Raw genomic sequence first — 26,907 nt, forward strand, 5'->3', positions numbered from 1 at the left:
TCTTACTGTGTTTGGGGTCTCCTTTTTGCAGGCTGCAGGTTCGTAGTTCCCATTGTTTTTGGTGTCTGTCCCCAGTGGCTAAAGTTGGTTCAGTGGGTTGTGTAGGCTTCCTGGTGGAGGGGACTACTAGTGCCTGTGTTCTGGTGGATGAGGCTGGATCTTGTCTTTCTGGTGGGCAGGTCCACGTCTGGTGGTGTGTTTTGGGGTGTCTGTGGCCTTATTATGTTTTAGGCAGCCTCTCTGCTAATGGGTGGGATTGTGTTCCTGTCTTGCTAGTTGTTTGGCATAGGGTGTCCAGCACTGTAGCTTGCTGGTCGTTGAGTGGAGCTGGGTGTTGGTGTTGAGATGGAGATCTCTGGGAGATTTTCACCATTTGATTATTATGTGGAGCTGGGAGGTCTCTTGTGGACCAGTGTCCTGAAGCTGGCTCTCCCACCTCAGAGGCACAGCACTGACTCCTGGCTGCAGCATCAAGAGCCTTTCATCTTTTTTTTTTTCTTTTTCTCTGTGCTGAGTCTAGTTTCACTCGCTCACAGGGAACTGCAGGCAGTGGCCTCGCACCCGGCCCTTCAGACCAGAGTTCCTGGTGTGAAGTGGCTGCACTGACCAAAACCATGTTTATTGAGAGTGTTCCAGCAGAACAGAAACACTAACTTGAAAGAAAGCAGTGAACTTTCCTGAGATCTTATGTCTGTGTTTTGATTTGGATGGGGGCAGGGAGGAATAGGGAGGGGTGAACTAAGATATGAGGGATGAACTAAGAGAGGAGGGGTTTTGAAGTCCTAAGAAAGTAAGTTAGAAAGTTGAGGAGCACTACAGAAAGGGCAGCAGGTTGGGATAATAATTATACTTGGTGTTGGACAAAATGAAATAATATATGAAGCACTTAGCACAGTACCTGATTTATAGTGTTAGGTACTTATTTTGCTGTTTTAGGATTAAATTCTGAATGCCATGCTCTCTAGTATGTGGTTTTGTAAGGTTTATATAATTTATTTTCTTATTCAACTACACATTACAAGACATAATCAAAGTACTTTAAAATCCTATACAGTAGTCCAACCTATGCCTACTATTAATCTGGCTACTACAAAATAATCATGTGTAATTAGTGCTTGAACCAGAGCCACTAAAAAGTCGTAACTTGAATTTCCTAAGTTGAGTCACTTGTTCTATTTGATCCTACTAATACTTATTCTTCCCTTTCTATTTTAGAGTATGCGGTTGAAACTGATTGCAAATAATACAACAGTGGAACGGAGGTTTAGTTCATGGATCGGTGGCTCCATTCTAGCTTCTTTGGTTAGTAGATAAACTACTTTGCAAAATAGTTGAAGATTCTTATTTAACTTAAATGTATCACTGAAAATACTAAATTTAGTAGAAAGACTAAAAATCCCCATGGATCATTTATCTTTGCATTTTTTAGCTATCAAATTAGTAGAGGACCTGATACCAGTTTTCCATGTTCCAAAATGACAAAATGCCTCAATGCCTTATTAGTGGGTATTGTCAGCCTAATTACAGTTTCCCCTGTCACACAGAGGCGGGTATCTGTTAACTTATCCTCACCCCTTTTAACAATACTCCCATTGGCACTGGTCAGGACTTATCTGCAGCACATTTAAAATTAAGTTGGGCTTCCCTGGTGGCGCAGTGGTTGAGAGTCCGGCTGCCAATGCAGGGGACATGGGTTCGTGCCCTGGTCCGGGAAGATCCCACATGCTGCGGAGCGGCTGGGCCCATGAGCCATGGCCGCTGAGCCTGCGCATCCGGAGCCTGTGCTCTGCAACGGGAGAGGCCACAACAGTGAGAGGCCTGTGTACCGCAAAAAAAAAAAAAAAAAAAATTGAATCATTCCTTCTTGGGTTCTGTTTGCTCCCTGGCCTGTTGGTGAGGTAGAGGAAGTCAGGAATTGGTTCTTGGGGCAGATGGTGAAGTCATGGTGTTGGGGTTTGCATGCTGCTTGGACTGGTGCCTACTGTGAATCAGGAGGAAGTCCTTGTACTTAATCTGTACCCTAAATTTGGAGGATTTCCCCTTCACCTCAGAGCAGCCAAAGTAAATGTCACTAAGTACTTATGCTAAACATTTTTAAAAGCTATTAACTATTAAATGTTTGTAACTGTCCATTTATATATTTCTGGTCTATGTTCTGCTTCTAGTCTTTTAATAGATCTTAGTTCAAAACTGGATACAATATATGAATCCACTTGAATAATCACAGGGAACAGATTTCTCCTGCTTACATGTCTTAGTAGTAATGTAGTCCAGGTTCCTTTCTCCTTTAGACATTTTCCTCCTTTGACCTTCTGTTTATTTTGCATAGTGCGTGTGTACTGTCATTTGTGTACTTGTAAAACTTTATCCTAGTTTAAGTTCTAAACGTTATCATTAATCAAATGCTAGAACATTTCATTAATACTGTACTAGGATCAAGCCTTCCAACAATTTCTGTTGTTGCCTTAATCAGTCCATCATAGCTAAACTCTTCATCTTCCTTTCCCAGCATTTTCTAAATCCTCATGACAGTACAGAAAGATTTAATATTCTATATAAACTTGGGCAAGACTAAATAGTGTCTTTGCGTGTTCTGGAGGAGGGCAGAAAAAAGAAGGGTGTAATTTGAGTACTATTTGGGGAGAGGTTTAAGAGTTCTTCAAAAATTAGGAGTTGTGATAATGAAGATATTAAAAGAAAAAATTTTCTAATAGAAAGGTACATACATAATTTTTTCTTTCCATTTCACAGGGCACCTTTCAGCAGATGTGGATTTCCAAACAAGAATATGAAGAAGGAGGGAAGCAGTGTGTAGAAAGGAAATGCCCTTGAGAAGAGTTCCCAAACGTCTACCTTCTTTGTCACCTTACGTTTCATAGCTTTAGTATACTCAGGAAAAGAACAACCATCTTTTGTAGAATGTTTATACATTTTTGCATATTTCAATTTCCACTTAAATTTTTTAAGGCTTTAACTGGCTCTGTAAATTAAAATAAGTTTGTGCTTTCCTTGAAATGCACTTATTCTTATTACAAGCATTTTATAATTTTGTATAAATGTCTATTTTCTCTAAATATTTTGCTTTCAGTAAAATGCTTTCCAACTCTGTTTATGGTAGAATTGCTTTTTATTGACTAGTAAAACTTACTGCCTGTGTTTTTTACCTTAGGCTTTTAAAATTAAATAAAAATTACTAGCCACTCCAGAAATACTTTTTTTTGGACTGCTGTGTTGTAACTTGCCACTTTAAGTACTAAATGTATTTATCATTATTTTGAACAGAAGTACTCACTGTTTATTAACAGTAGAATCCACAGCCCCTTCATATCTAGTAACAACAGTAGTAAAAAGGTTACCTGAATTCCAAAATTACCTTATTGCCTTTGCTATAGCAGTTGATATCACTTTCCCACTCTAAGATACAGGCGATTAAAAGTCTGCTTAGATGTCAGAATTTATAAAATGGGAATTTAATCTGAACTTTATACCTGATTTTGACCACTTCCAGATTTAGCATGCCATAATAACACTTAAAACAGTCGACAGTCATTTGACTAAAAACACAAGTTATTTATAAACCACTTAATATGTATTTACTTTTGTATACAGATTGTAATCCAAGAAAAACAAAATGGTAAATTAAGAGTTCAGATATCTTAGACAAGACTTGACTTCTGGGCTTCAGAAAGATGTGGAAACTTTTCCTGAAGAAACTTTTCTTTCTTGCTTGCTAAACTTCTCTTCCTTGCTTTGATGCGGGCTTGTTTCTCAGTTCTCAATCTAGGTAAATAAAAGCATAACAGCAATTTATACAAAACTATTTCCCTGTTACTCGGTACTGTCAATATACATCCAAATCAATCACTTAAAGACCTCATTCATGCCCGTCTCTGTATTAGGTGTGTAATGTATATATTATTAAACTTGAATAATCATTGTAAACCTACACAAGTCAAAGATAAACATGAAATCAAAAGCATCTGTAACGCTACACCAATTCTCCTTCCTATTTCCTGACTGGAAAGAGAACAGACCTGTGAGCCTCTAACAGACTGGGCTTTCTCCTTTATTTTTAGAAATAATGTAATTTTATTGAATCCATTAGATATTTTACATCCTGAGATACGTCCTGAGATGTTTAGGAATTCCCTAATTTCAAATAGCACTCAGTCTAACATCATTTCCCCACAACTGAGAGAATAAAGCCATGCTAAGAGATGATGCTTAGTGCTAGCTGGACTAGCCACTCTGGGTTTGCCTCTACCTATTGGCATCCCAGGGAATTAGGCTTTTGTGCCTCAGGTAAATTATGTTGACTTCTAAGGTCACTTTGGAATTCAAAATTGCAAATGATAAATTCATGGATACCTAGCCTCTACTGTACTTAAATTGAAATATAACAATACAATTAAGAGACAGGTACTGGGACTTCCCTGGTGGCACAGTGATTAAGAATCAGCCTACCAATACGGGGGACACAGGTTCGAACCCTAGTCCAGGAAGATCCCACATGCCGCGGAGCAACGAAGCCCATGTGCCACAACTAAGCCTATGCTCTAGAGCCTGCAAGCCACAACTACTGAAGCCCGCGCACCTAGAGCCTGTGCTCCGCAACGAGAAGCCACTGCAATAGGAAGCCCATGCACCACAACGAAGAAGAGTAGCCCCTGCTTGCCGCAACTAGAGAAAGCCCGCGCGCAGCAATGAAAACCCAATGCAGCCAAAAATAAATAAATGTATTTAAAAAATAAAAAAAGAATTCTATATTCAGCAAAACTCATTCCAGAGTGAAGGTGAAATAAAGGCCTTTATATTAAAAAAAAAAAGGTACTGAATAACTACAATATGCCAGTGCTATGGGGGAGGTCACAGAAATTTGAGATAAGGGTTATATTTGGAGAGAAATAAAATACATATACAGGGCTTCCCTGGTGGCGCAGTGGTTGAGAGTCCGCCTGCCAATGCAGGGGACACGGGTTCGTGCCCCAGTCCGGGAGGATCCCACATGCCGCAGAGTGGCTGGGCCCGTGAGCCATGGCTGCTGGGCCTGCGCGTCTGGAGCCTGTGCTCCGCAGCGGGAGAGGCCACAGCGGTGCGAGGCCCGCGTACAACAACAACAACAAAACATATACAAAATATATAAGCTACTTTATGAATTAAGTATAAAGTAAGACTAAACAAAGTTGAAATCAGATTACGCATTCTATTCATCAGTCTTCGCTCCAACTAAATTTTGGCCATTTAAAAAAATAAACCCATGTGAAAGAATAAAGGTTTGCTATTCTTAAGAATATTCAGATTATGCTGCATGCTCTGAAGGTAAGGCTAAAGGTAGTTTCAAAAACAATATATTTAAGGCCTATAAAAGTGACACTGCATTCATAAATTCTCATACATTAAAGTCACGTATTTACAGCTTCACCTATTACGGCTAAGGGACAAAAGGATCAAATTGCACATTAGGTTTGGAGACAGCGAGGAGGAAAAGCCAGTGCAGTTAATTTCTTCAATTGCTTATTTCATTTCACCAAGCCCTGCAATAACATGAGCTCACATTCTATGCAGCTGAAGTATCTGGACCTTCCTTTTAACAATCCAAAAAGATTTAATCATCTACTTACACAGAGATTGATGGAATAGAAAGACAACAAAACTTTTGAAAGGATATACATTAAAATGTTAACAGTAGCTATTTCTGGATGGTGAAATTACATAAGACTTTCTTTTTTTACCTGATTTTTCTAGTTTTTTGACAATGAACATGTATTAGTTATATAAAAGCTTAACACGTCATCTGATGTAAAGATACATTCTAGTACTAACGGTACTTGTGCTCACCTGACAAAACGTTCCACGTAGGGCATTGCAAAGAATCGTTTTCTATTGTATCTTTTATTTAGGTACCAAGGTATAGGCCACTGCTTGAACTTGTGCCTGCCAAGAAAACAAAAGGTATCACCCTACAGAAAACATTTAATACATTTTCACTTTTTTTTTTTTTACAGTTTTAGCCTTCTTTGAACTAAATATATTTTCAATAAAATGAGATGTAATTGGCTTTTTAAAGATTTTAAAATTTTTATAGTTTAAATATAAGACACTTATGAATCCACTGCAAAATTGCAGATGTTAATATTTTTCAATGTTTGCTTCAGATCACTCTTAAAAATATATATATATAAAAGTTTAAAGACACAGCTTAAGTTCTCTACTTTCACAATAGCTTCTAGCTGTAAACTGGAGTGTATCATTACCAGATATATTATGTACTTTTACTACATATATATGTGTGTACTAATTTTATATATGTACACATACACATGTATACACACATATAATTTGAAACACTGATATTTACATGTATATGTTTTGTTTTTAAAATGTAAGTAAATTGCACCAACTGATATAGATATCTATCTATATCTACCTCAACATAACAAAACCTAAAAAATCATAATGCTGAGTAGGAAAAAAGGAAATTGTGAATTCATACTGTAACATTTATTTGAAAATATTTCAATTAAAAAAGTAACAGAAGGATTAATTTCAGGGCATATAACCAATCTTCTCTAAAAATCCAGAATTAATCTGTAATATCAGAAGCCTAAGTTCCAATCTCTTTGTAATTTTGGCATTTAGCATATAATTTGATAGGCAGTGCCACTGGAGCAATGAACCACACTGCTTTAAGCAGAATAGATAAAGGTACTGAATTCCCTCAGTTCATCAGGAATCCCCTCAGTTCGTCAGGATGATAGTCTACCACTATTTTTCAACAAGCAAGGGAAAGACACATCCAAAAAGTATTCTGACATTACTGCCACATGATTTTTTGTCAGAAAAAAAAATTTAGATGTAATGTTTTGAAGAATCTCTGCATTTAAAAGGCTAATTTAAATATTTTAACATGCAACAGAAAATTAGGGAAAAGGCATTGGAATTATAATGTTTCATTTAATAAGCTACATTGGAAAGATGATGTAACTGCTTTTTTTTTTTTTCTCCTGGCCATGCAACATGTGGGATCTTAGTTCCCAGACCAGGATTTGAACCGGAGCCCCCTGGATTGGAAGCGCCACATCTTAACCACTGAACGACCAGGCAAGTCCTGATATAACTGCTTTGTTCGCTACTTTGTTTAACTCCAGGAAAGTTAAAAAGCAAAAATTTTTTAACCTTAATGAGAATAGCACTCTTACAGATTCTAAAATTGACACACATTCTCTCCCGTATCCTCACCCTTTCCTAACTGGCCTCAATTGGATTAATCCCAATAAAGTTTAGTAGAAAATAAAATAGATCAAAGTTCTTAGGCAGATGTTTTGGCAATTCCTCTCTTTTCTGTACTGGATTACACAGTTACAGACAACACAGCCGCTCCCCTAAATTTGGCTCCAAGCAGCCCCATTACCGCAAACTCCATTAAAAGAATCTACCAAATGTGTAAGTGCTATTTTGTAGTGTAATTTCAAGAGTACAGGGAAGGTCTCCAACCACCCAAAATGCCTTCCTCATCTTGCTGACTGATGACAAAAATTTTACTAAAGATGCTTCCTTTTGGTAGTTCAACCCAAATGCAAATAAACCCCTGGAAGAGAGAATATACTGGGTCTTCTCAATTACTTATACCTCAGTGTGAATGTTTACTATCACATCCTTTCCCAGCGTCTGACAGGAATTTGGAACTGGACATAGGGGACAAGATGCCACAAAGGTGGAAAGATTTAATGAAAATAAACTGTTTATTTTATTCAAAATTTGGACTAGGGCCTATCCTAATGGCAATGGGAGGAAACTGAGACTGGTTCATGTGGCCTTATTCCTGGAGAACTTCTTTTTTAATAGTTCCAGGTTCTTAATGGGCAAAGAGGATAAGTGTGTCCTAAAATTAGCTTCATGGGATTTATAACCCTCTAAAATTACATGTGCATATGTAACTTTTTCCTGGGGGAAGGATCTATAACTTTCATCAAATTCTTAAAAGGTCATTTGATTCACATAAGATTAAGAACCACTATTATAAAGAACCTATAAATAACTGAATCATGGGAATGGAATGCCTGACTACCAGATACAGCTACCTTCATTCATATCCTGAAGTTCAAAAGGGGGTTGGGGGCCTCTTTGTATATTAGATACAGCTAATATATCTCATATTCTTAAAAGACGCTGGATGGGGAATGACGCATGGGACTTCACTCTCATCTTAGAAGAGCCACTATGTACCAGATGATTCTTCCAAAGATGTCTCTTCTCCAAGCACCAGGTCTAGCTTTTTCTTGACCAGTCTGAAGAAGTCTGAGGGCATCTTCCCTTTCCTGGACAACTTTATCTAATGCATCCATGGAATCTACTACCTGAGAATAGAATAGAAAGATATAATTTCAACAATCACCACATGACAGAATTCCAAAGAAAGAAAACACATAATGACTATGCTACAGAAAACCTATGATGAATCTTTTTGTCAAAGAACCATTCTGTCAAATATTTCCTAAAAATCTTTCTGGCTGGGTATGCATATACATAGGTGTCTGTAATATCACTTTTTGTAATTTTTTTAAAGTTTAGTTTCATTTAAATGAAAATCTATTCAGCTCAAATTTCCATATATTACTTTTGTTTGGAGTAGGATACACTTGCATAGATTCCTTTTGGAGACTCAATTTGACTTATCATTTTAAAACTCAGTGAGCTATTAAGAAGTGATTAACAGCTGCTTTTTAAATATTAAAACCTATGTTTTGGCCTTAATTAATTAGTGTGTCCCTAACACTCAGATACAGATATTCTGACCTACTTGGCAGCTGTTGCTATTATAGGGAATGGAATACCAACCTATCCTGATACTAATCTCCAAAGATCCATCAAGACACAAGAAGATACCATTAGAACTTCTATTTATTTTTTATCTCTTTCTTTTAACATTTCTATTATGTTTGACATTGTACATAATAATATATTGGCCGAGCAATATATATTTATTCAAAAATAAATATTCATACATTGGGGATTGTAATGACAGGTGAGCTAAATTTTTTCATAATTCTAAATCCTGAGAGCCATTTTTAGGTAGTGATATGTGTGTATTAAGCACTGTAACAGATATGAAATACTGCATATACATACTTGTTCCTTATTAAGAAACTTAAAAAGGGGAGGGGTATTAGATTATAAAGATAATTCCCCAGGTAGCTGTGGAACCTAAGAGAGATGTGAAAGCCACATATTTAGATAAACTACTTCATAACCTAAATATTGCAGCTCACACTCAGCACTTTTATGGCCTACCTGACTCAAAGCCACACTGAATCCCCACACTACTTCCTCTCAACTATATGAATTTCTACAAAATCCTTGAGAAATAAAAGATGGGTAAGAATGACAAATCCTATCTTGAAGACAGACAAACTTAGAAGAGTGAAGAGACCACACTGATCAGGGCCTAATACAAAGCTCTCTGACCCTTAGGAACTCAGTAAACCTGGCTGTTGACTGACTACATTAAAGAGTCTGCCCAAGGTCAGGGCTGAGGTTCCTAACTGAAATCTAATGTTAGCTCACAAAGATAGAAAATAAATGGCTACCAAGTCCACAGAGTTAACATCCAATTATTCATGTTCATGCCAACAGATGAGAAAGAAAATCAAAAGTATCAATTAGATACACCCCATTCAAAAAAGCCAACTTCAAAGAGATTTCTTTTCTAGTTTACAACTTTCCCAGAGCCAAAAGTGTCCTTACATAGTTCCGAAGCTTCAGCTTATATCTTAAATTGAGAATAATTCTTTTAAAACTTTTCTTGATAAATTTTCGTTAGTAGTATGTCACAAAGCACTGAGAAAACTGTATTTGAGGTTAAAAAAATAGTAATAACTTTCAGTTTAAAACTTTTACTATTTTAGATTCCACTAATTCAGAAAGTATAGTACATAGATTTACTGGGCTGAAGTTCACCTCTGAAATATATTTTTTAAATCAGGGAGAGGGGATAATCTATTATTGAAGTTTAAAAGTCTTATTAGAACAGCACCATTATAGCAAAAGCTTTTTCATTAAATAAACAATGTGCTACTTATAAACGGCCAATCCACCTAAAAGAGTCTCTAAAGCATAACTTTCCTTAAAAGAAGAGTTGCCAAATATACCTAAAAATAAAGTAACATTACTTTACAAATGTTTTGTAGCAATGAAAACATGTACCACCCAGATCTTAGTTTCTAAATATACCATTCTCCATTCAAAGGAATCAGGGTTCCTCTGTAAAACAGCTGATTCCAGGGTTGGGGCAGGAAAAGTACAAGATGAATCCAGAATATCTTGCTGTTCCTCATCAAAGAATGATGAGGACATGTAGGCCAGCTTGAAGGAAAACACACTGGCCAAATCTAGAATGATGATATTAAAGGATTTTAACTCATTGAATAAAACTGGAATGCATGACTCAAGAAAGAAAAGGGAAAGGAAAGGAAAGGAAGACATGGAGGAAAGGAAAGGAAGACATGGAGAAAAGGAAAAGCCCTTTCTTACAGAAGAAAGCTAACAAATAATGTAGAATGAACAATGAAATTAGAAAATCACCATTTAGCAAACATCACAGTAATAATCACTGACTGAGGCAAAAATCATCATCAATAGACGCTAAAACCAATGAGTCCAAGTTGGAAGGTTTAAAAGATATTTACATGATCTCAATGTAAAGAAAAATTTAGTTACTCTACAGTGGAGAAACCTGACACCAGGCTAACCAAATTACTAACGCTAACAAGTTCAGTAACAGAACAAATCAACATTGCATGCCTCTTCATATGATGCACTGTGAAGAATACAGCATCACTTCTATGATATTCCTGCCAATCATCATGATTATCATGAGAAACATCACAAACCCAAATTGGCCCATCCTCTTCAACAGTGTCAATGTCATGAAACACAAAGAAAGACTGAGTAATCAGATTCAAGGAGACTCAAGAGACAACACTGAAAACACACCAGCCAGGGTTTTTTTTTGCTATAAAAGGACATGTTGGAATAACTAATGAAATTTCAATAAGATCTGTAGATTATAGTATTGTATCAGTGTTAACTTCCTGATTTTGAAAACTGTACAGTGGTTATGTAAAGAAATACCCTTGTTTTTTTTGGCAATATACACTAAAGTAGTTATGGGTAAAGGGATATCACATATATAACTTACTCTCAAACAGCTGAGGAAAAATGTAGTTATGTGGAGAGGAGGAAAAGAAGGATAAAGCAAACGTGGTAAAATACATAGGGAATTTGGGTGAAGGATGCCTCTTTGTATCTTTCTTGTTATTTTTCTGTAAGCCTCATGTTTTATCAAAATAAAGTTTAAAAACCCCAAAATATGATTAACTCAATTTTTATAAAGGCAGAATAACCTTCTCCATAATTAGGGTAAATAATTGGGATTTTATCCCACACCTTCTCTGACTCTCTGCAGGAATATCAGGTCCTAATGGTGGTGAGCAGTGTGGGGAAAGAAACCTGAAGCAGCTGAGGTAAGGCAGCAAGACTGAAGCCATTACAAAAAGCTGGGTTCCAATCTCACTGGCTACTTACTATTAAACAGAAAAAAAATCAATAAAGAGCTGACCCTGAAAGCACTCTATGAAAAAAAGAAACAACCTGATAAATCTAACTAAATAAAACATAAAACCTCTACATGGAAGAAATATCTTAAACAGGTACAGCCATGAAAAAAATAATGGCAGATCTTCTGCACTTACTGATATGGAAAAATCTCCAAAATTCACTAGTAAGTAGAAGATGCAAGTTTCAAAAGAGTATATACTATATAACCACATTTGTGTAAATAAAAATAATCAGGCACATTTCTACATGCAGAGAAAAATTCTGATGAAATTCTGATGAATAGGAAACACACAGGATTGATTACCTCTAGGAATGGAAATAAAGAACCCAAGTGATTTCTTTTTAATGATGAAGAAAATCTAACCTAAATAATAGTTGACCTTTTCACAGTAAAGTGAACATACTTAATATTATTGAGCTACAGCAGGGGAATCAAGATGGCAGAGTAGGGGGAAGTAGAGCTCACCTCCCCCCAAAAAACACATCAAAAATACATCTACATATGGAACAATTCTCACAGAAACCTAACTGGAAACTGGCAGAAGATCTCCTACACAACCAATGCTGCACGAAATATCTCCATGTAACCAGGTAGAACGGAAAAAAAAGGCATCAGGTCAGGACCTGTGCCCCTGGGAAGGATCTGTAAGGAAGAGAAGGTTCACATGGGCAGACCCTCACTCTAGGGAGGGAGTGGATCAACCCACAATCCTGGCATCCCCATCCCAGTCCTGGGGTCCTGCATGAGGAGACAAGCCCCCTTTCCTGGTGGGAAATCTGCTGAGACAGACAGAGGAGCTAGAGAAGCCTAGACTCTACTTGGGAGGAGTGCACACATGCTGGCTTGCTAACAATTAGGTCTGAGAGAGCCTTGCACCGACAGCTGCTGCCTTGCTATACTTCCCAATCCAAAAGGGCTAATGCCCCGACCTCGCTCACTCCACACCATAGCCTGGCATGAGATCGGGGCAAAGATTCAGTCTACTCAGGCAGAGACAGACCAGGGTGCCTGGGATGTGATCTGGGCAGAGCCACAGAGACTATTATCAGTGCACACATGGGGGCAGTGTCTAGTCAGGCAGAAACTGTCAGTGGGCGCACTGGGCACTGGCCACAAGAATGCGAAGCAGCTAAATGCTGAATCTCAGGCAGACAGGCCCAGGGCAAGAGTACCCAGACAGGCCAGGCGTGGTGTCCGAGAGAGAGCACCCTGGCTCTGCCCTCTCTGTGCAGCTGAGCACTAGATCTGGGGAAGACAGGTCCCAGAGAAGTCTGTCACAGAGGCAGCCCAGATCTCAGGCTGTAGCACAGCCACCTCAATTCCTGAAGACACAATGCCCCAACCTCCACCCTACTCCATGCCACAGCCTTGCACTAGATCTGGAACAAACACAACACGGAAAGTGATAGGACTCTGGGATGCTTCCGGACAGAACCACACAGGTGGTGCAAAGGTTTGCTGTGACCACAGGAGCCTCACTTGCTTCAGCAATCACCTCCTTTGGGGCAGGGCAACAGAGACTAATTGAACCTGACCCTCAGGCTTCTACTCCAACAACTGGGGATCAGACCCCACCCCTGACTGGGCAATGACAGCCACAGAGCCAAGAGGAAGCCCTGCCTCACATCCAGCACAGACTCTAGACACCAGTCACACCCCCTATCAAGGAAATAACGACGAGTACTCTTAAGAAGGACATGACTGGCATCCAAAACCAGCCCTCACACCAAAAATACTGGACACAGTCTACACAGGGACACTCCCACATAAAAACACCCCTTTAAGACCACAGTAGATAACTGTTTTTCCTAAATTCACAGAGACAGACAAAGTTTAGTAAAATGAAAAAACAGAGGAACTACTCCCAATTTAAAAAAACAAGAGAAATCCCCTGAAAGAACAAATAATAAAATAGACCTCAGCAGTCTACACACCCTGAGTTCAAAATGGAAATAGTAAAAGCAGCGACTTCCCTGGTGGCGCAGTGGTTAAGAATCCACCTGCCAATGCAGGGGACACGGGTTCGATCCCTCGTCCGGGAAGATCCCACATGCCGTGGAGCAACTAAGCCCGTGAGCCACAACTCCTGAGACTGCGCTCTAGAGCCCATGAGCCACAACTACTGAGCCCATGTGCCACAACTACTGAAGTGTGCACACCTACAGCCCATGCTCCACAACAAGAGAAGCCACTGTAATGAGAAGCCCACACACCATGATGAAGAGTAGCCCCTGCTTGCCGCAGCTAGAGAAAGCCTGTGAGCAGCAATGAAGACCCAACACAGCCAAAAATAAATAAATAAACACATAATTTTAAATAAATAAATAAAAGCAGATAAAAATAATAAAAATAAAGATCACTATAACAAGGAACCAGAAGCTTTATAAAGATGAACCAATCAAAATTAGACAATTCAATTGCTGGTATGAAAACAAATCTAGAAGCAATGAATAGCACACTAAATGACACAGAAGGACAAATAAGTGATCTGGAAGATAGAATAATGGAAACTACCCAATCAAAATAGCAGACAGAAAGATAAATGAAAAAAATGAAAGCACCACAACAAAGAGTAGCCCCCAGTCGCTGCAACTAGAGAAAGCCCTCATTCAGCAACAAAGATCCAGTACAGCCAAAAAAATTTTTTTTAATTAAAAAATAAATAAATAAAAATAAATTTTAAAAAATGAAAGCAACAGACGAGATCTATGGGATACTATAAAGCACTCCAACCTACACGTAATAGGGATTCCAAAAGGAGAAGAGAGAGAGAGAAAGAGAGAGAAGGGGATCAAAAATGTATTTGAAGAAATTATGGCTGAAAACTTCCCAAACCCAAAGAAGGAAACAGATATCAAGGTACAGATATCAAGGAAGCATAGGGGGTCCCAAACAAGACGAACCCAAACAGACCCACACCAAGACACATCATAATTAAAACAGCAAAAGGTAAAGATAAAGAGAAGATTCTAAAGGCAGCAAGAGAAAAACAAAAAGTCAGTTACAAGGGAACTCCCATAAAGCCAGAAGGGAGTAGCACAATATACTCAAGCCCTGAAAGGGGAAAATCCTGCAACCTAGGATACTCTACCCTGCAAGATTATCATTTACAATAGAAAGAGAAAGAATATCTCAGACAAGCAAAAATTAAAAGAATTCAGCAATACTAAACCTACCCTAAAAGAAATATTGAAGGGTCTTCTCTAAATAGAAAAGAAGAAAGACTCTATAGGAAAGGGAAAATCACAGTAGGAAAGGCAAATATATAAAAGGACTGAAAATCATTTAAATAAGCCAGTACATAGATTAAAAAACAATCAAAGAAACTTTGTAAAAGCAATGGTAACTACAATTAACAGCAAAAGGATAAGCATGAAGATGTAAAACAGGACACCAAAATCACAACATGTTGGGGAGGGAAGAATAAAAATGTAGATCTTTTAGAATGTGTTTGAACTTGTATGAGCATCAGCTTAAAGCAACTAGATATAGTTATGGGTCAACATACCATACTTATGATATGGTAACCACATATCAAAAACCTACAATAGATTCACAAAAACAAAAAGAAAGGAACTCAAGGGAATTCCCTGGCGGTCCAGTGGTTAGGACTCTATGCTTTCACTGCCGAGCGCACAGGTTCAATCCTTGGCTGGGGAGCTAAGAATCCTGCAAGCCACGTGGCATGGCAAACAAAAAAAAGGAACTCAAGAATACTACAAAAGAAAATAATCAAGCCACAAAAGGAAAAACAAAAAGAAGAAATTAATAAAGAAAAACTATAAAATAACCCCTGGAAAACAAAGATTAAAATGGAAAAAAGTGCATACTAATAAATAATTACTTTAAATGTCAATGGACTAAATGCTCCAATCAAAAGACACAGAGTGGCAGACTGGATTAAAAAAACCAAGAACCTACAATATGCTGCCTGAGAGACTGACTTCAGGGTGAAAGACATAGTCTGAAAATGAAGGGATCAAAAAAGATATTTCATGCAAATGGAAATGACAAGAAAGTGGGGTAGCAATATTCCTATCAGACAAAATAGACTTTAAAACAAAGGCCATAAAGAAAGTCAAAGGACACTATATAATGATAAAAGGATCAATACAGAAGAGGATATTACACTCATCAACATATATGCACCCAATATAGGAGCAACTAAATATATAAAATAAATACTAACAGATGTAAAGGGTGAAATGGACAATAATACAATAATTGCAGGAGACTTTAACACCTCACTAACATCAATGGACAGATCACCCAGATAGAAAATCAATAAGGTAACAGAGGTCCTAAATGACACAACAGACCAGTTGGACTTAATTGACATATGGGACACTACATTTAAAAAAAAACAGAATACACATGCATTCAAGCATGCATGGAACATTCTCTAGGATAGACTACATACTAGGTCACAAAACAAGCCTCAACAAATTTAAGCAGATAGAAATTATCTCAAGCATCTTTTCTGACCATAATGGTATGAAACTAGAAATGCACCACAGTGAGAAAAATGGGAAAAGAACAAACACATGGAAACTAAAGAACATGCTACAAAAAAACCAATGGGTCAAAAATGAAATCAAAGAAGGAATCAGAAAATACCTCAAGACAAAAGACAGTAACCACCACTGGGATGCCACAAAAGCAGTTCTAAGAGGGAAGTTCATAACAATATAGGCCTTCCTCATGAAACAAGAAAAATCTCAAATAAACAGCCTAAACTACCACCTAAAAGAATCACAAAAAGAAGAACAAACAAAACCCAAAGTCTGCAGAAGGAAGGAAATAATAAAGATCAGAGAGGAAATAAATAAAATAGAGATTTTTTAAAAACCAACAGAAAAGACCAATAAAACTAAGAGCTCGTTTTTTGAAAACATAAACAAAATTAACAAACCTTTAGCCAAGTTTACCCAGAAAAAAGGACCCAAATAAACAAAATGAGAAATGAAAGAGGAGAAATAACCAATATCACAGAAATACAAAAAATCATTAGAGAATACTATGAATAGTTATATATCAACAAATTGAAAAACCTAGAAGAAATGGACAAGTTTCTAGAAACACACAGCCTACCAAAAGTGAGTTAGGAAGAAACATTATTTGAACAGACCGATCACTAGAGGTGAAATAGAATACATAATTAAAAAACTCCCTGCAAACAAGAGTCCAGGACCGACTGCTTCACTGGGGAATTCTATCAAACATACAAAGAACTTATATATTTATACCAAACCTTCTCAAACTATTCCAAAAGACTGAAGAGGTGAGAACACTCCCAAAGATATTCTATGAAGCTACCAGTAGCCTGATTGATACCAACACCAGACAAAGACACTACAAAAAAAAAAGAAAATTACAGGTCAACACCTTTGATGAATATAGACACACAACATTTAAATAACATATCAGCAAACTAAATCCAGCAATACTTAAAAAGGATCATACACCATGACCACATTGGATTCACTCCAGGGTCACAAGGATGGTTCAACATAGGCAAATCAATCAATGTGATACACCACATTAACAAAAGGAAAGACAAAAAGCACATGAGCAAGCATCTCAATAGATGCACAAAAAGAATTTGACAAAATTCAACATCCATTCATGTTAAAAGCTCTCACCAAAGTGGGTAGAGAGAGAACATATCTCAACATAATAAAAGCCCTTTACGACAAACCCACAGCCAACATAATACTCAATGGTGAAAAGCTGAAAGCCTTCTTGCTAAATTCAGGAATAAAGATGCCCACTCTCACCACTTCTTTTCAATGTAGTATTGGACATCCCAGCCTCAGCAATCAGAAAAGAAAAAGAAATAAAAGGTATTCAAATTGGAAGGGAAGAAGTAACACTGTCACTATTTGCATATGACATGATACTCTATATAGAGAACTCTGAAGTCTCCACACAAGAACTAATAAATGAATTCAGCAAGGTAACAGGATATAAAATTAATATACAGAAATCTGTTGCATTTTTTTACACTAACAATGAAATACCACAATGAGAAAGTTTAAAAAAAATTTTTTAATTGTGTCAAAAAAACAAAGCCTAGGAATAAACTTAACCAAGGTAAAAGATCTATACACTGAAAACTATAAAACACTGATAAAGGAAACTGAAGATGATTCAAAGAAATGAAAAGATACCTTATGCCCTTGGATTGTAAGACATAATACTGTTAAAATAGCCATACTACCCAAAGCAATCTACAGATTTAACACAACCCCTATCAAAATACTCATGACAGTTTTCAAAGAACTAGAACAAATAATCCTAAAATTTATATGGAACCACAAAAGACCCAGAATTGCCAAAGCAATCCTGCGAAAAAGGAACAAAGCTGAAGGTACAACCCTTCCAAACTTCAGACTATACTACAAAACTACAGTAATCCAAACACAGTGGCATTGGCACAAAAAGAGACAGATCCATGGAACAGAATAGAGAGCCCAGAAATAAATCCACATACCTATGGTCAATTAATCTTAGACAAAGGAGGCAAGACTATACAATGGAGAAAAGAGTCTCTTCAGCAAATGGTGTTGGGAAAGCTGGACAGCCACATGTAAATCAATAAATTAGAATACTCCCTTATGCCATATGAAAAAATAAACTCAAAATGGTTTAAAGGCCTAAATATAAGACATGACACCATAAAACTCCTAGAAGAGAACACAGGCAAAATGTTCTTAGACATAAATCACAGCAATATTTTCTTAGATCAGTCTCCCAAAGCAAAGGAAATAAAAGCAAAAATAAACAAATGGGACATAATCAAAATGTACAAGCTTTTGCACAGCAAAGGAAACCATCAACAAAATGAAAAGACAACATATGGAACAGGAGAAAATATTTGTAAATGATGTGACTGACAAGAGGTTAATATCCAAAATACACAAACAGCTCATACAACTCAATATTGAAAAAACAAACAACCTAATAAAAAATGGGCAGAAGACCTAAATAGACATTTTCCCAAAGACATACAGATGGCCAACAGCCACACGAAAAGATGCTCAACATCACTAATTATTGAAGAAATGCAAACCAAAACCAAATGAGATATCACCTCACACCAGTCAGAATGGCTATCATCAAAATGTCTACAAATAATAAATACTGGAGAGGGTGTGGAGAAAAGGGAACCCTTCTGCACTTTTGGTGGGAATGTAAACTGGTGCAGCCACTACAGAAAATTTTCCCTTAAAAACTAAAAATAGCGTTACCATATGATCCAGCAATCCCACTCCTTGGTATATTTCTGGAAAAAAGAAAAACTCGAATTTGGAAAGATACATACACCCCAATGTTCACAGCAGCACTATTTACAACAGCCAAGACATGGAAACAACTGAAGTGCCCATGAACAGAAAATTGGCTTAGGAAGATGTGGTGTATATATACAAATACATAAATACACACACACACACACACACACACACACAAAATGGAATATTACTCAGACACAATAAAGAATGAAATACTGCCATTTGCAGCAACATGGATGAACCTAGAGAATATTATAGTTAGTGAAGTCAGACAGAGAAAGATCAATATCATATGATATCATTTATATGCTGAATCTAAAAAAAAAAGATACAAATGAATCTATACACAAAACAGAAACAGACTCACAGACATAGAAAAAAAAAAAACATATCGTTACCAAACAGGAGAGGGAGTGGGGGAAGGATAAATTAGGAATATGGAATTAACAGATAGAAACTACTATACATAAAATAGATAAGCAACAAGGATTTACTGCACAGCACAGGGAATTATGTTCAATATCTTGTAATAACCTATATTGGAAAACAATCTAGAAAAAAATACATATATATAAAACTGAATCACTATGCTGTACACCTGAAACTAACACAATTTTATAATTTAACTATGCTTTAATTAAAAAACTGTACACTTAAAAATGGTTAAGATGATAAGTTTTGTTATGGGTTTTTTCCATCAATTAAAAAAAAAAAGCATTAAACAAATCTGACTTAGTTGGTGCAGAAGTAGCTAAACCAGAACTAGAAATGTAAAATAGTGCAGGTACTTTAGAAAACGGTTGGGCTGTTTCCTAAAATTTCAAACACAGATTTACCAAACAACACAGCAGTTTTACTCCTAGGTATCTACCCAAGATAGATAAAAACATATGTCCACACATATGCTGGGGGCTGTAGGTAGGAATGGGAGTGACTGCAGATGGGCGTAAGATTTCTTTTTGGGGTGATGGAAATGTTCTAAATTAGACAGTAGTGATAGTTGCATAACTCTGTAAATTTCCTAAAAATCAAGCAGAAATAGAAAGAAAGAAATCTACTTGCCAAGAATTATAGGAACCATACACTCACACCTTTTAGCTTTTATCCCACACTCAGCAGTCTCCAGCCTCCCACAAAGCTCACCTTTTCTAACCGCTCCGGACTTGGCATTGGCAATCTCTGCCGCTTAGCCTCCTGTTCTAGAGTTAGGAGCATGTTTCTTTCTTTCAGGAGAACATACCTATATCAAAAAACAGAGCTTGTAATGCTATTCTGTGCTTATATTAATAAAATTGTGATTTTTTGACATCAAAATTAATGATCTGTACTCAAAAGTCCTTTAGAATAATCCTTTATATAGAGCTATATCTATTCTTACTCATTTGTTCAATAAAATTTCCATGTGCCACATACTGCATTCAGAAGAGTTACAAAAAAGCATAAAACGTAGTCCCTACATTCCAAGTGGAGAGAGAAGATGGAAGATAAATAACACTTATTCAGTTCCTGTTATACGCCAGGCAATGTGCTAAATAAGCACATTATATACATTTATTTCACTGAATTCTCACAACAATTCTGAAGTTGGAACTATTTACACATTCTAAATGAAGAAACTAAAGCTGAGAGAAGTAAGGTTTCGGGGGGCACATGGCTAATTCAAGATTCAAATCCTGAACTCCCTGGGTGGAAAACCCATTCTATTTTTAGCCCACTATGCTCCCTCCACAACTGAAATGTGGTGTGGTATACTCAGTGGTATAGACAACAACTACCAGGAGAATTAAGTGGGAGAGATGAGACATTCCTTCTGGCTAAGATGATCAGTGAAAGCTTCATAGAGATGGGATATGTTAGGCTGGAAAGGAAACCAAAGCAAACACAATAAAATGACTGAAATCAAAACACTGAGGTGGTAAAGCTCAAGTGTGAGTGACTTTTGTGAATAAATGAGTTTGATTGAGAATCAGAGCTGGAAGAAAGGAAAGGAAATAAATGTGGAGGGCAAAGAAAATGAAACAAAGGAATTGGGGTACTTTTTGGTATGGAAGAAGACAATTTGGGGGGAAGGAGTGGCAGAAGATAAACTATTTGGCTTTAGCCAGGATGAATATTGAAACTGCCTTAACTATCCCTTTACGAATAACCAACAGTAAACGTGCTTTAAAACAACGTATTTTTTACCATGAATCTGTGCTGTTTTAAACGTAACACTTCTGACACCAAATGAGTGGTTTTTCTCTCCTGACAGTAACATGTTGTCTTTTCCAACATAACTTTTCCAACTCCCTGACACTAACAACCTGAAGTCAGAGACAGATTCCACAGATTTAAGTGTTCAGTCCCACAAGAAAGACTGCCCCCCAATTCAGATGCCAACAGCAATTTCCAGGCCTCTCACATATCTGACTGACCAGCTACAAACTGGGGGTTCCAACAACCCTGTCCATGGGTTTGATAATTTAATAGAATACCTCACAGAATTCAGGAAAGCACTTTACTCTCTTACTGGTTTATTATAAAGAATACAACTCAGAAACAGCCATATGGAAGAGATGCACAGGACAAGATATGGGGAAGGGGTGCAAAGCTTCCATGCCTTCTCAAGGCACACCACCCTCCCAGAACTTCCATGTACTTACCAACTTGGAAGCTCTCCAAACCTAGTTGTTTAGGGTTTATTATGGAGGTGTCATTATGCAGGCATGATTGATTAAATCACTGGCCACTGGTGACTGAACTCGATCTCTAGTCCCTCTCCCTCCCCAAAAGTGGGGGTGGTGGTGAGGCTGAATGCTCCATCCGCTAATCACACCTTGGCCTTTCTGGCAATCAGCCTCTATCCTGAAGCTACACAACAATACCCCCCAGCCCCCACCCCCAAGAGCTGCCTGATTAGAAGACACTCGTATCACTCAGGCAATTCCAAGGGATTTAGGAGTTGTCTGTTAAGTGATCAGAGACAAAGACAAAATATATATTTCTTATTGTATCACATAAATAAACCTGTAATATTAGTGATTTTATAAGCATTTTACAGTTCTTTAATCTGCCATGAAAGATAACCCTTTAAATCAAGGGATAAAACTTTAAATGCCTACTACAATGCCTGGACAAACAGTAATTATGAGTGAAGGGAGCTTGGTGAAAGAACAACAAGATGGGTAAGAAGTGGTATGCCCTGCTCCATTTAGACCAGCCAACTGTCACCATGTAAGAATGCAGGTTCAGTGTTGCAACATCACAGATCTGATTATTCAAGAGGAGCCAGAAATCCTTATTTTTGTGTGAAACTTCCCAATTTTTAAAACACAGTGCAGCCCAAACAAACATACCTCTGGGCTAAATATAGTCGATTAATGTGGGGGGATAGGGGGGGTCAAAAGGTACAAATTCCCAGTTATAAAAGGAAAAAGTCATGGGGATGTTATGTACGGCAATGGTGACTATAGTCAATAATAATGTACTGCATATTTGAAAGTACCTCAGAGAATGGATCTTGAAAATTCTCATCACAAGGAAAAAAACTTTTTGTAACTATGTATGGTGACAGATATTAACTGGATTTATTGTGATCATTTTACAATATATACAAATATTGAACCATTACATTGCACATCTGAAACTAATACAACGTTACGTCACTTATACTTCAATTTATATATGTATATATACAATGCAAATCTGTCTTAAATCCTCTCAATTCTTTCTAATTTATCAGGAGAATCTGCCAGAAAAACCTACCCAAATTTCCAATTAAGTGCACCCTCCAATACTCTTCCTCAGAGCAAATAAGCTAAAGCTTCCAGACCATGCAAAAGGTAGTAAAAAGGGAGAAGGCCTAAATGTGACCAACTCATCCCCATTTTGCTTTATTAGTTTCCTGAAATTCTTAGTATAAAAGTGGTAGTATGACTGGTAGCAGTTATAATAAAATTTCTAAACTCCCAACCATTTAAGAACTCTGATACATCTGTCATAATGTAATTTAACCTCTGTAGTACTTATAAAAATTTTAATGATCTTATATATCACCAACAGTACTATAAATCACTTTACTTAATTTCTTACATCAGATAAAGTTTATACCTCATTATTATACTATAACTGCTTCAAACACTTAGATGTTAATGTACTCAGTATACTTACCAAAGTTTATGTAAATCTTCATTACTTTTGTTCCTTAATTGCTGACAGGTCCATGAAGCTCCTATTAAAATGATAAATTCATAACATGAAATAATTTTCTAGCTACCTGCCCTTTGGCAAATTACTTAATCTCTCTAAACCTGTTTCCTTATCTATAAAATGTGTAATAGCTTTATTATATTATAGTACAATATATAATTAGGACTTAATTGTGATTAAATTAGATAACACATATGAAAATATTAGTAATGTGACTGGCAATAGCATTCAAAAAATGTTAGTATTAGTATAGAATGTACCTTCACAGTCTAATGTCAAAATACTTAATATCATTATAAATTAATTTTCAATTATCTCTAAAAAAATGAAATGTAAAACAAACCCCAAACCTCACTTTAGTTAATTTCAACCTACTCCTCTTCTAAACCTTTTGCCAACCTTCCAAGGAACAGTTAACTCTACTATTATACTGTCCTTCTAATCTTCTCTTATAGACATTCCCAAAGGAAATCAAAAAAGGAAACACTTAAGTAATTCCCAAACTGGACAAATAATCCCAAAATGACAGAGAGTTCAATAAAATTATTTAATATAGGTCAACCAAATATCTCACCAGATTTCACTTTTTCTTCCCCCCAATTCTTTGGGTCATCAAAAAATTCTTCCAGTCCTCTCCTAGACAATGTGGTATGAAGTAATCTACACTGGTGAAAAGATGTGACATTTGGTGTATTCTTAGTCAACAGACTAAGAGAAAACCTGCAACTGAACATATATAAACAAGTGATTCAAGTTTCACAACATTTGGATTTTATAAGCAATAAATGGAATCATTTCCTCATCTACAATGTCAAAAAACCAACTTGGGGTTTCTGCCCAAGAAACGATAAACTCATAAAATGCTTTAGAAATTATTTTTAACATGCCATTATATATGTTGTTATCCTGTAACTTCAGAGCCAATATATTGACATAATTATATATATATTTTTAAAGGTATTCTTTAAAATTTACTTTATTTATTTATTTTTGGCTGCATTGGGTCTTTGTTGTTATGCACGGGCTTTCTCTAGTTGCGGTGAGCAGGGGCCACTCTTCGTTGCGGTGCACGGGCTTCCCATTGAGGTGGCCTCTCCTGTTGCAGAGCATGGGCTCCAGGCACCCAGGCCTCAGGAGTTGTGGCTCGTGGGCTCCGGAGCGCAGGCCCAGCAGTTGTGGCACACGAGCTTAGTTGCTCCACGGCATGTGGGATCTTCCCGGACCAGGGCTTGAACCCGTGTCCCCTGCCTTGGCAGGCGGATTCCCAACCACTGAGCCACCAGGGAAGCCCGACATAATTATATTTTAAGGTAACATTTTTAGGTCCTTCATATGCGGCTAGTGGGCATATAAGCAGATAAAAACATTCTGAACTTTAATTTCGCAACACATCAGAGACCCCAATGCTTCCTCCTTTAACCCAGTAATTCCACTGAATTTAGAAATTTCAACTAAAGAAATTATCAGAGGGACTCCCCTGGTGGCACAGTGGTTAAGACTCCAAGCTCCCAATGCAGGGGGCCTGAGTCTGGGAACTAGATCCCACATGCATGCTGCAACTAAGAGTTCACATGCCACAACCAAGGAGCCCACATGCTACAACTAAGGAGCCCTTGAGCCACAATTAAGGAGCCTGCCTACCACAACTAAGACTTGATGCAACCAAATAAATAAAAAATAAATTTTTTTTAAAAAGACAAATTATCATAGATGGGAATTGCTAAATCAAAGTGTCTATTGTGGTGATCATTTTGTAATGTATAAAAATATCGAAACACTATGTTGGACACCTGAAACTAATATAATATTGTAAGTCAATTATACTTTTAAAAAGTCTATTAAAGCATTATATATGATATCAAAAAGCTGATAATAATGTAAATGTGCAACTGGGGAATGGTTTAAAACATTATTGTGCATCTGTATGATAATCTATTACGCAGTAATCTAAAAGTCATGTTTATAAAGAATATTTAATGACCTGGGGAAATAACTTAAAATACAATAATGAAATGTATAACAAGTGTTATATTCCTACCAAGAAAAATTTAACGTGAATCTAATCATGAGGAAACAATCAGACAAATCCAAATGAAGGAATATTCTAAAAAGGCTGACCTTACAAAAAATGTCAGTATCATGAAAGAGAAAAAAAAGGAACCATTCTGGATTAAAGAAGACTAATGATACACGACAATTAACAGGATAAATGTTCATTGACTGGGCTCTGAATTAAAAATTAAGAAAGAAAAAAAAATTCCCCAGTGTGGTCATTGTAGTATTGTGGTTAAGACAATGTTCTTGTTCTTAGGAGATATATGCTGAAGTGTCATGATGTTTGCAATTCTGACATGCTTCAAACAGTTCAGAAAAATAAAAGCATGGATATAAAAAGTATAGAAAATGTGACAAAATGCTGAGGATTGGTTAACATAGGTGCAGAGTATACGGTTATTCTTTGTACTATTCTTACAACTTTCCTTTTGGTTTGAAATTTTTTAAAATAAAAAGTTGGAGAAACAAGGGTAGAACACAAAAATGCATATACGTAATTATTATCCTGATTTTATTTTAAAATTTCATGTATGTCTATATATTCAAAGTTAAAAAGAATAGAAGAAAATCTGTTTATCTCTGAATGGTAAAACCATAATTGATGTTTACTTTCTTCTTCAAAGCACTTTACCCTATTTTCCAAAGTGTCTGTAAATGAACAGATATTTATTCAACAGTAATGATAAAAATCCAAAACTTTTTTTAAGGAAAAACGATGATGAGATGGAAAAGACGATTGATTCAAGTTTGCTACTTTTCCAGTTACAACCCCTGAACCTCTGCAAAAAACGAACCAAAAAAATTGCTTATCTCTGAGGTTAATGTAAGTTCACTGTATCTGAGAGATGCCCAATAAATGTGCTGGATTCAAGAGCACATACATTACTTCCTTTTTTAAAAAAATGACATACCCAACTACTTGTAAAATTTAACTCATTAAAAACAAACGCTAATAAAAGGGAGGAAATCGTACACCATAACGTCAAAAATGATCGGTCTGTCCAGAAGACAAGCGGTCTTTCTAGAAATAATAACCAACACGTGTAGGATATTCTTTTCTCACACCTGCAGGGCGCCTTCCGTTCATTTGGCCACTTTCATTTATTCACTCAACATTTACTGAACAATCTCTTTTTGACAGACTCTGGGAGTACACCCTCCCACCCCTTTTTTAATCTATCCAAACCTGACACAGCCTTCAGTTCCACAGCCAAAAGCTCTTCAGTGAAGTTTTTCCCAACTCACCCAGCCGAACAGGATGCTTCCGTACCTCTAGGTTTAGTTCAACAAATACTGGTTTTCTACAGACCCCACGAACTGCCTGGTCCACAGTAGGTGGCAACAAAATGTCTGAGGAAGATACAGAAATGTCGCAGGTGGGGGACTTCTCCAAGGTCACTCACTCATCACGGAGGTGGGTTCGGGCCCAGCCATCCCAGCGGCCTTTCCATCCCTAAGCGTTTCTCAGCATCTCGGCAAGCAAACAAGATCCAAAGTTGGAGAAGTGGACAGACCTATTCCTCACATCACTTACCTTGTGCTAGCAGGGGCCTGAGGACTTATTAACGACCTGGAAGCCTTCAGGGCCGCCAAGACTCTTCGGCAGAAAACAGCCAAACTGGCGGCAGCCATTTTTCCGCATAAGTAAGCAAACCGCATTTCCTCCAACAATGATGTCACTTCCGGCGTCTCACGCCGACCGGATGACGAGAACAGGAATTGGCTTTGCCCTCACTCAACATGGCCACTTTCCGG

At 37.1% G+C, this 26,907-nt stretch overlaps 2 protein-coding genes across 2 annotated transcripts in view; one reads left to right on the plus strand and one right to left on the minus strand.

The window, feature by feature from the left end:
• The window catches only part of ACTL6A (actin like 6A), a 32,558-nt gene extending 29,347 nt beyond the window's left edge, over positions 1 to 3,211 (plus strand). Inside the window, exons 13-14 of the mRNA XM_007106122.2 lie at positions 1,216 to 1,302; positions 2,752 to 3,211. Coding sequence (XP_007106184.1) covers positions 1,216 to 1,302; positions 2,752 to 2,832 — 168 coding nt within the window. The 3' untranslated portion in view covers positions 2,833 to 3,211. The remainder of the gene's footprint in view (positions 1 to 1,215; positions 1,303 to 2,751) is intronic.
• Positions 2,751 to 26,838, minus strand: MRPL47 (mitochondrial ribosomal protein L47). The gene is made up of 7 exons (XM_007106123.4): positions 26,687 to 26,838; positions 23,672 to 23,823; positions 23,059 to 23,119; positions 20,053 to 20,149; positions 8,227 to 8,357; positions 5,839 to 5,934; positions 2,751 to 3,780 (listed from the first exon to the last, which is right to left on the minus strand). Exons 1-7 carry the CDS (start codon positions 26,809 to 26,811, stop codon positions 3,657 to 3,659), a joined length of 786 nt encoding a protein of 261 aa, XP_007106185.2. The 5' UTR covers positions 26,812 to 26,838; the 3' UTR covers positions 2,751 to 3,656.
• Positions 26,839 to 26,907: the final 69 nt, after the last annotated feature.

This window comes from Physeter macrocephalus, chromosome 1, assembly GCF_002837175.3.
Source record: "Physeter macrocephalus isolate SW-GA chromosome 1, ASM283717v5, whole genome shotgun sequence".
NCBI classification, from domain to species: domain Eukaryota; kingdom Metazoa; phylum Chordata; class Mammalia; order Artiodactyla; family Physeteridae; genus Physeter; species Physeter macrocephalus.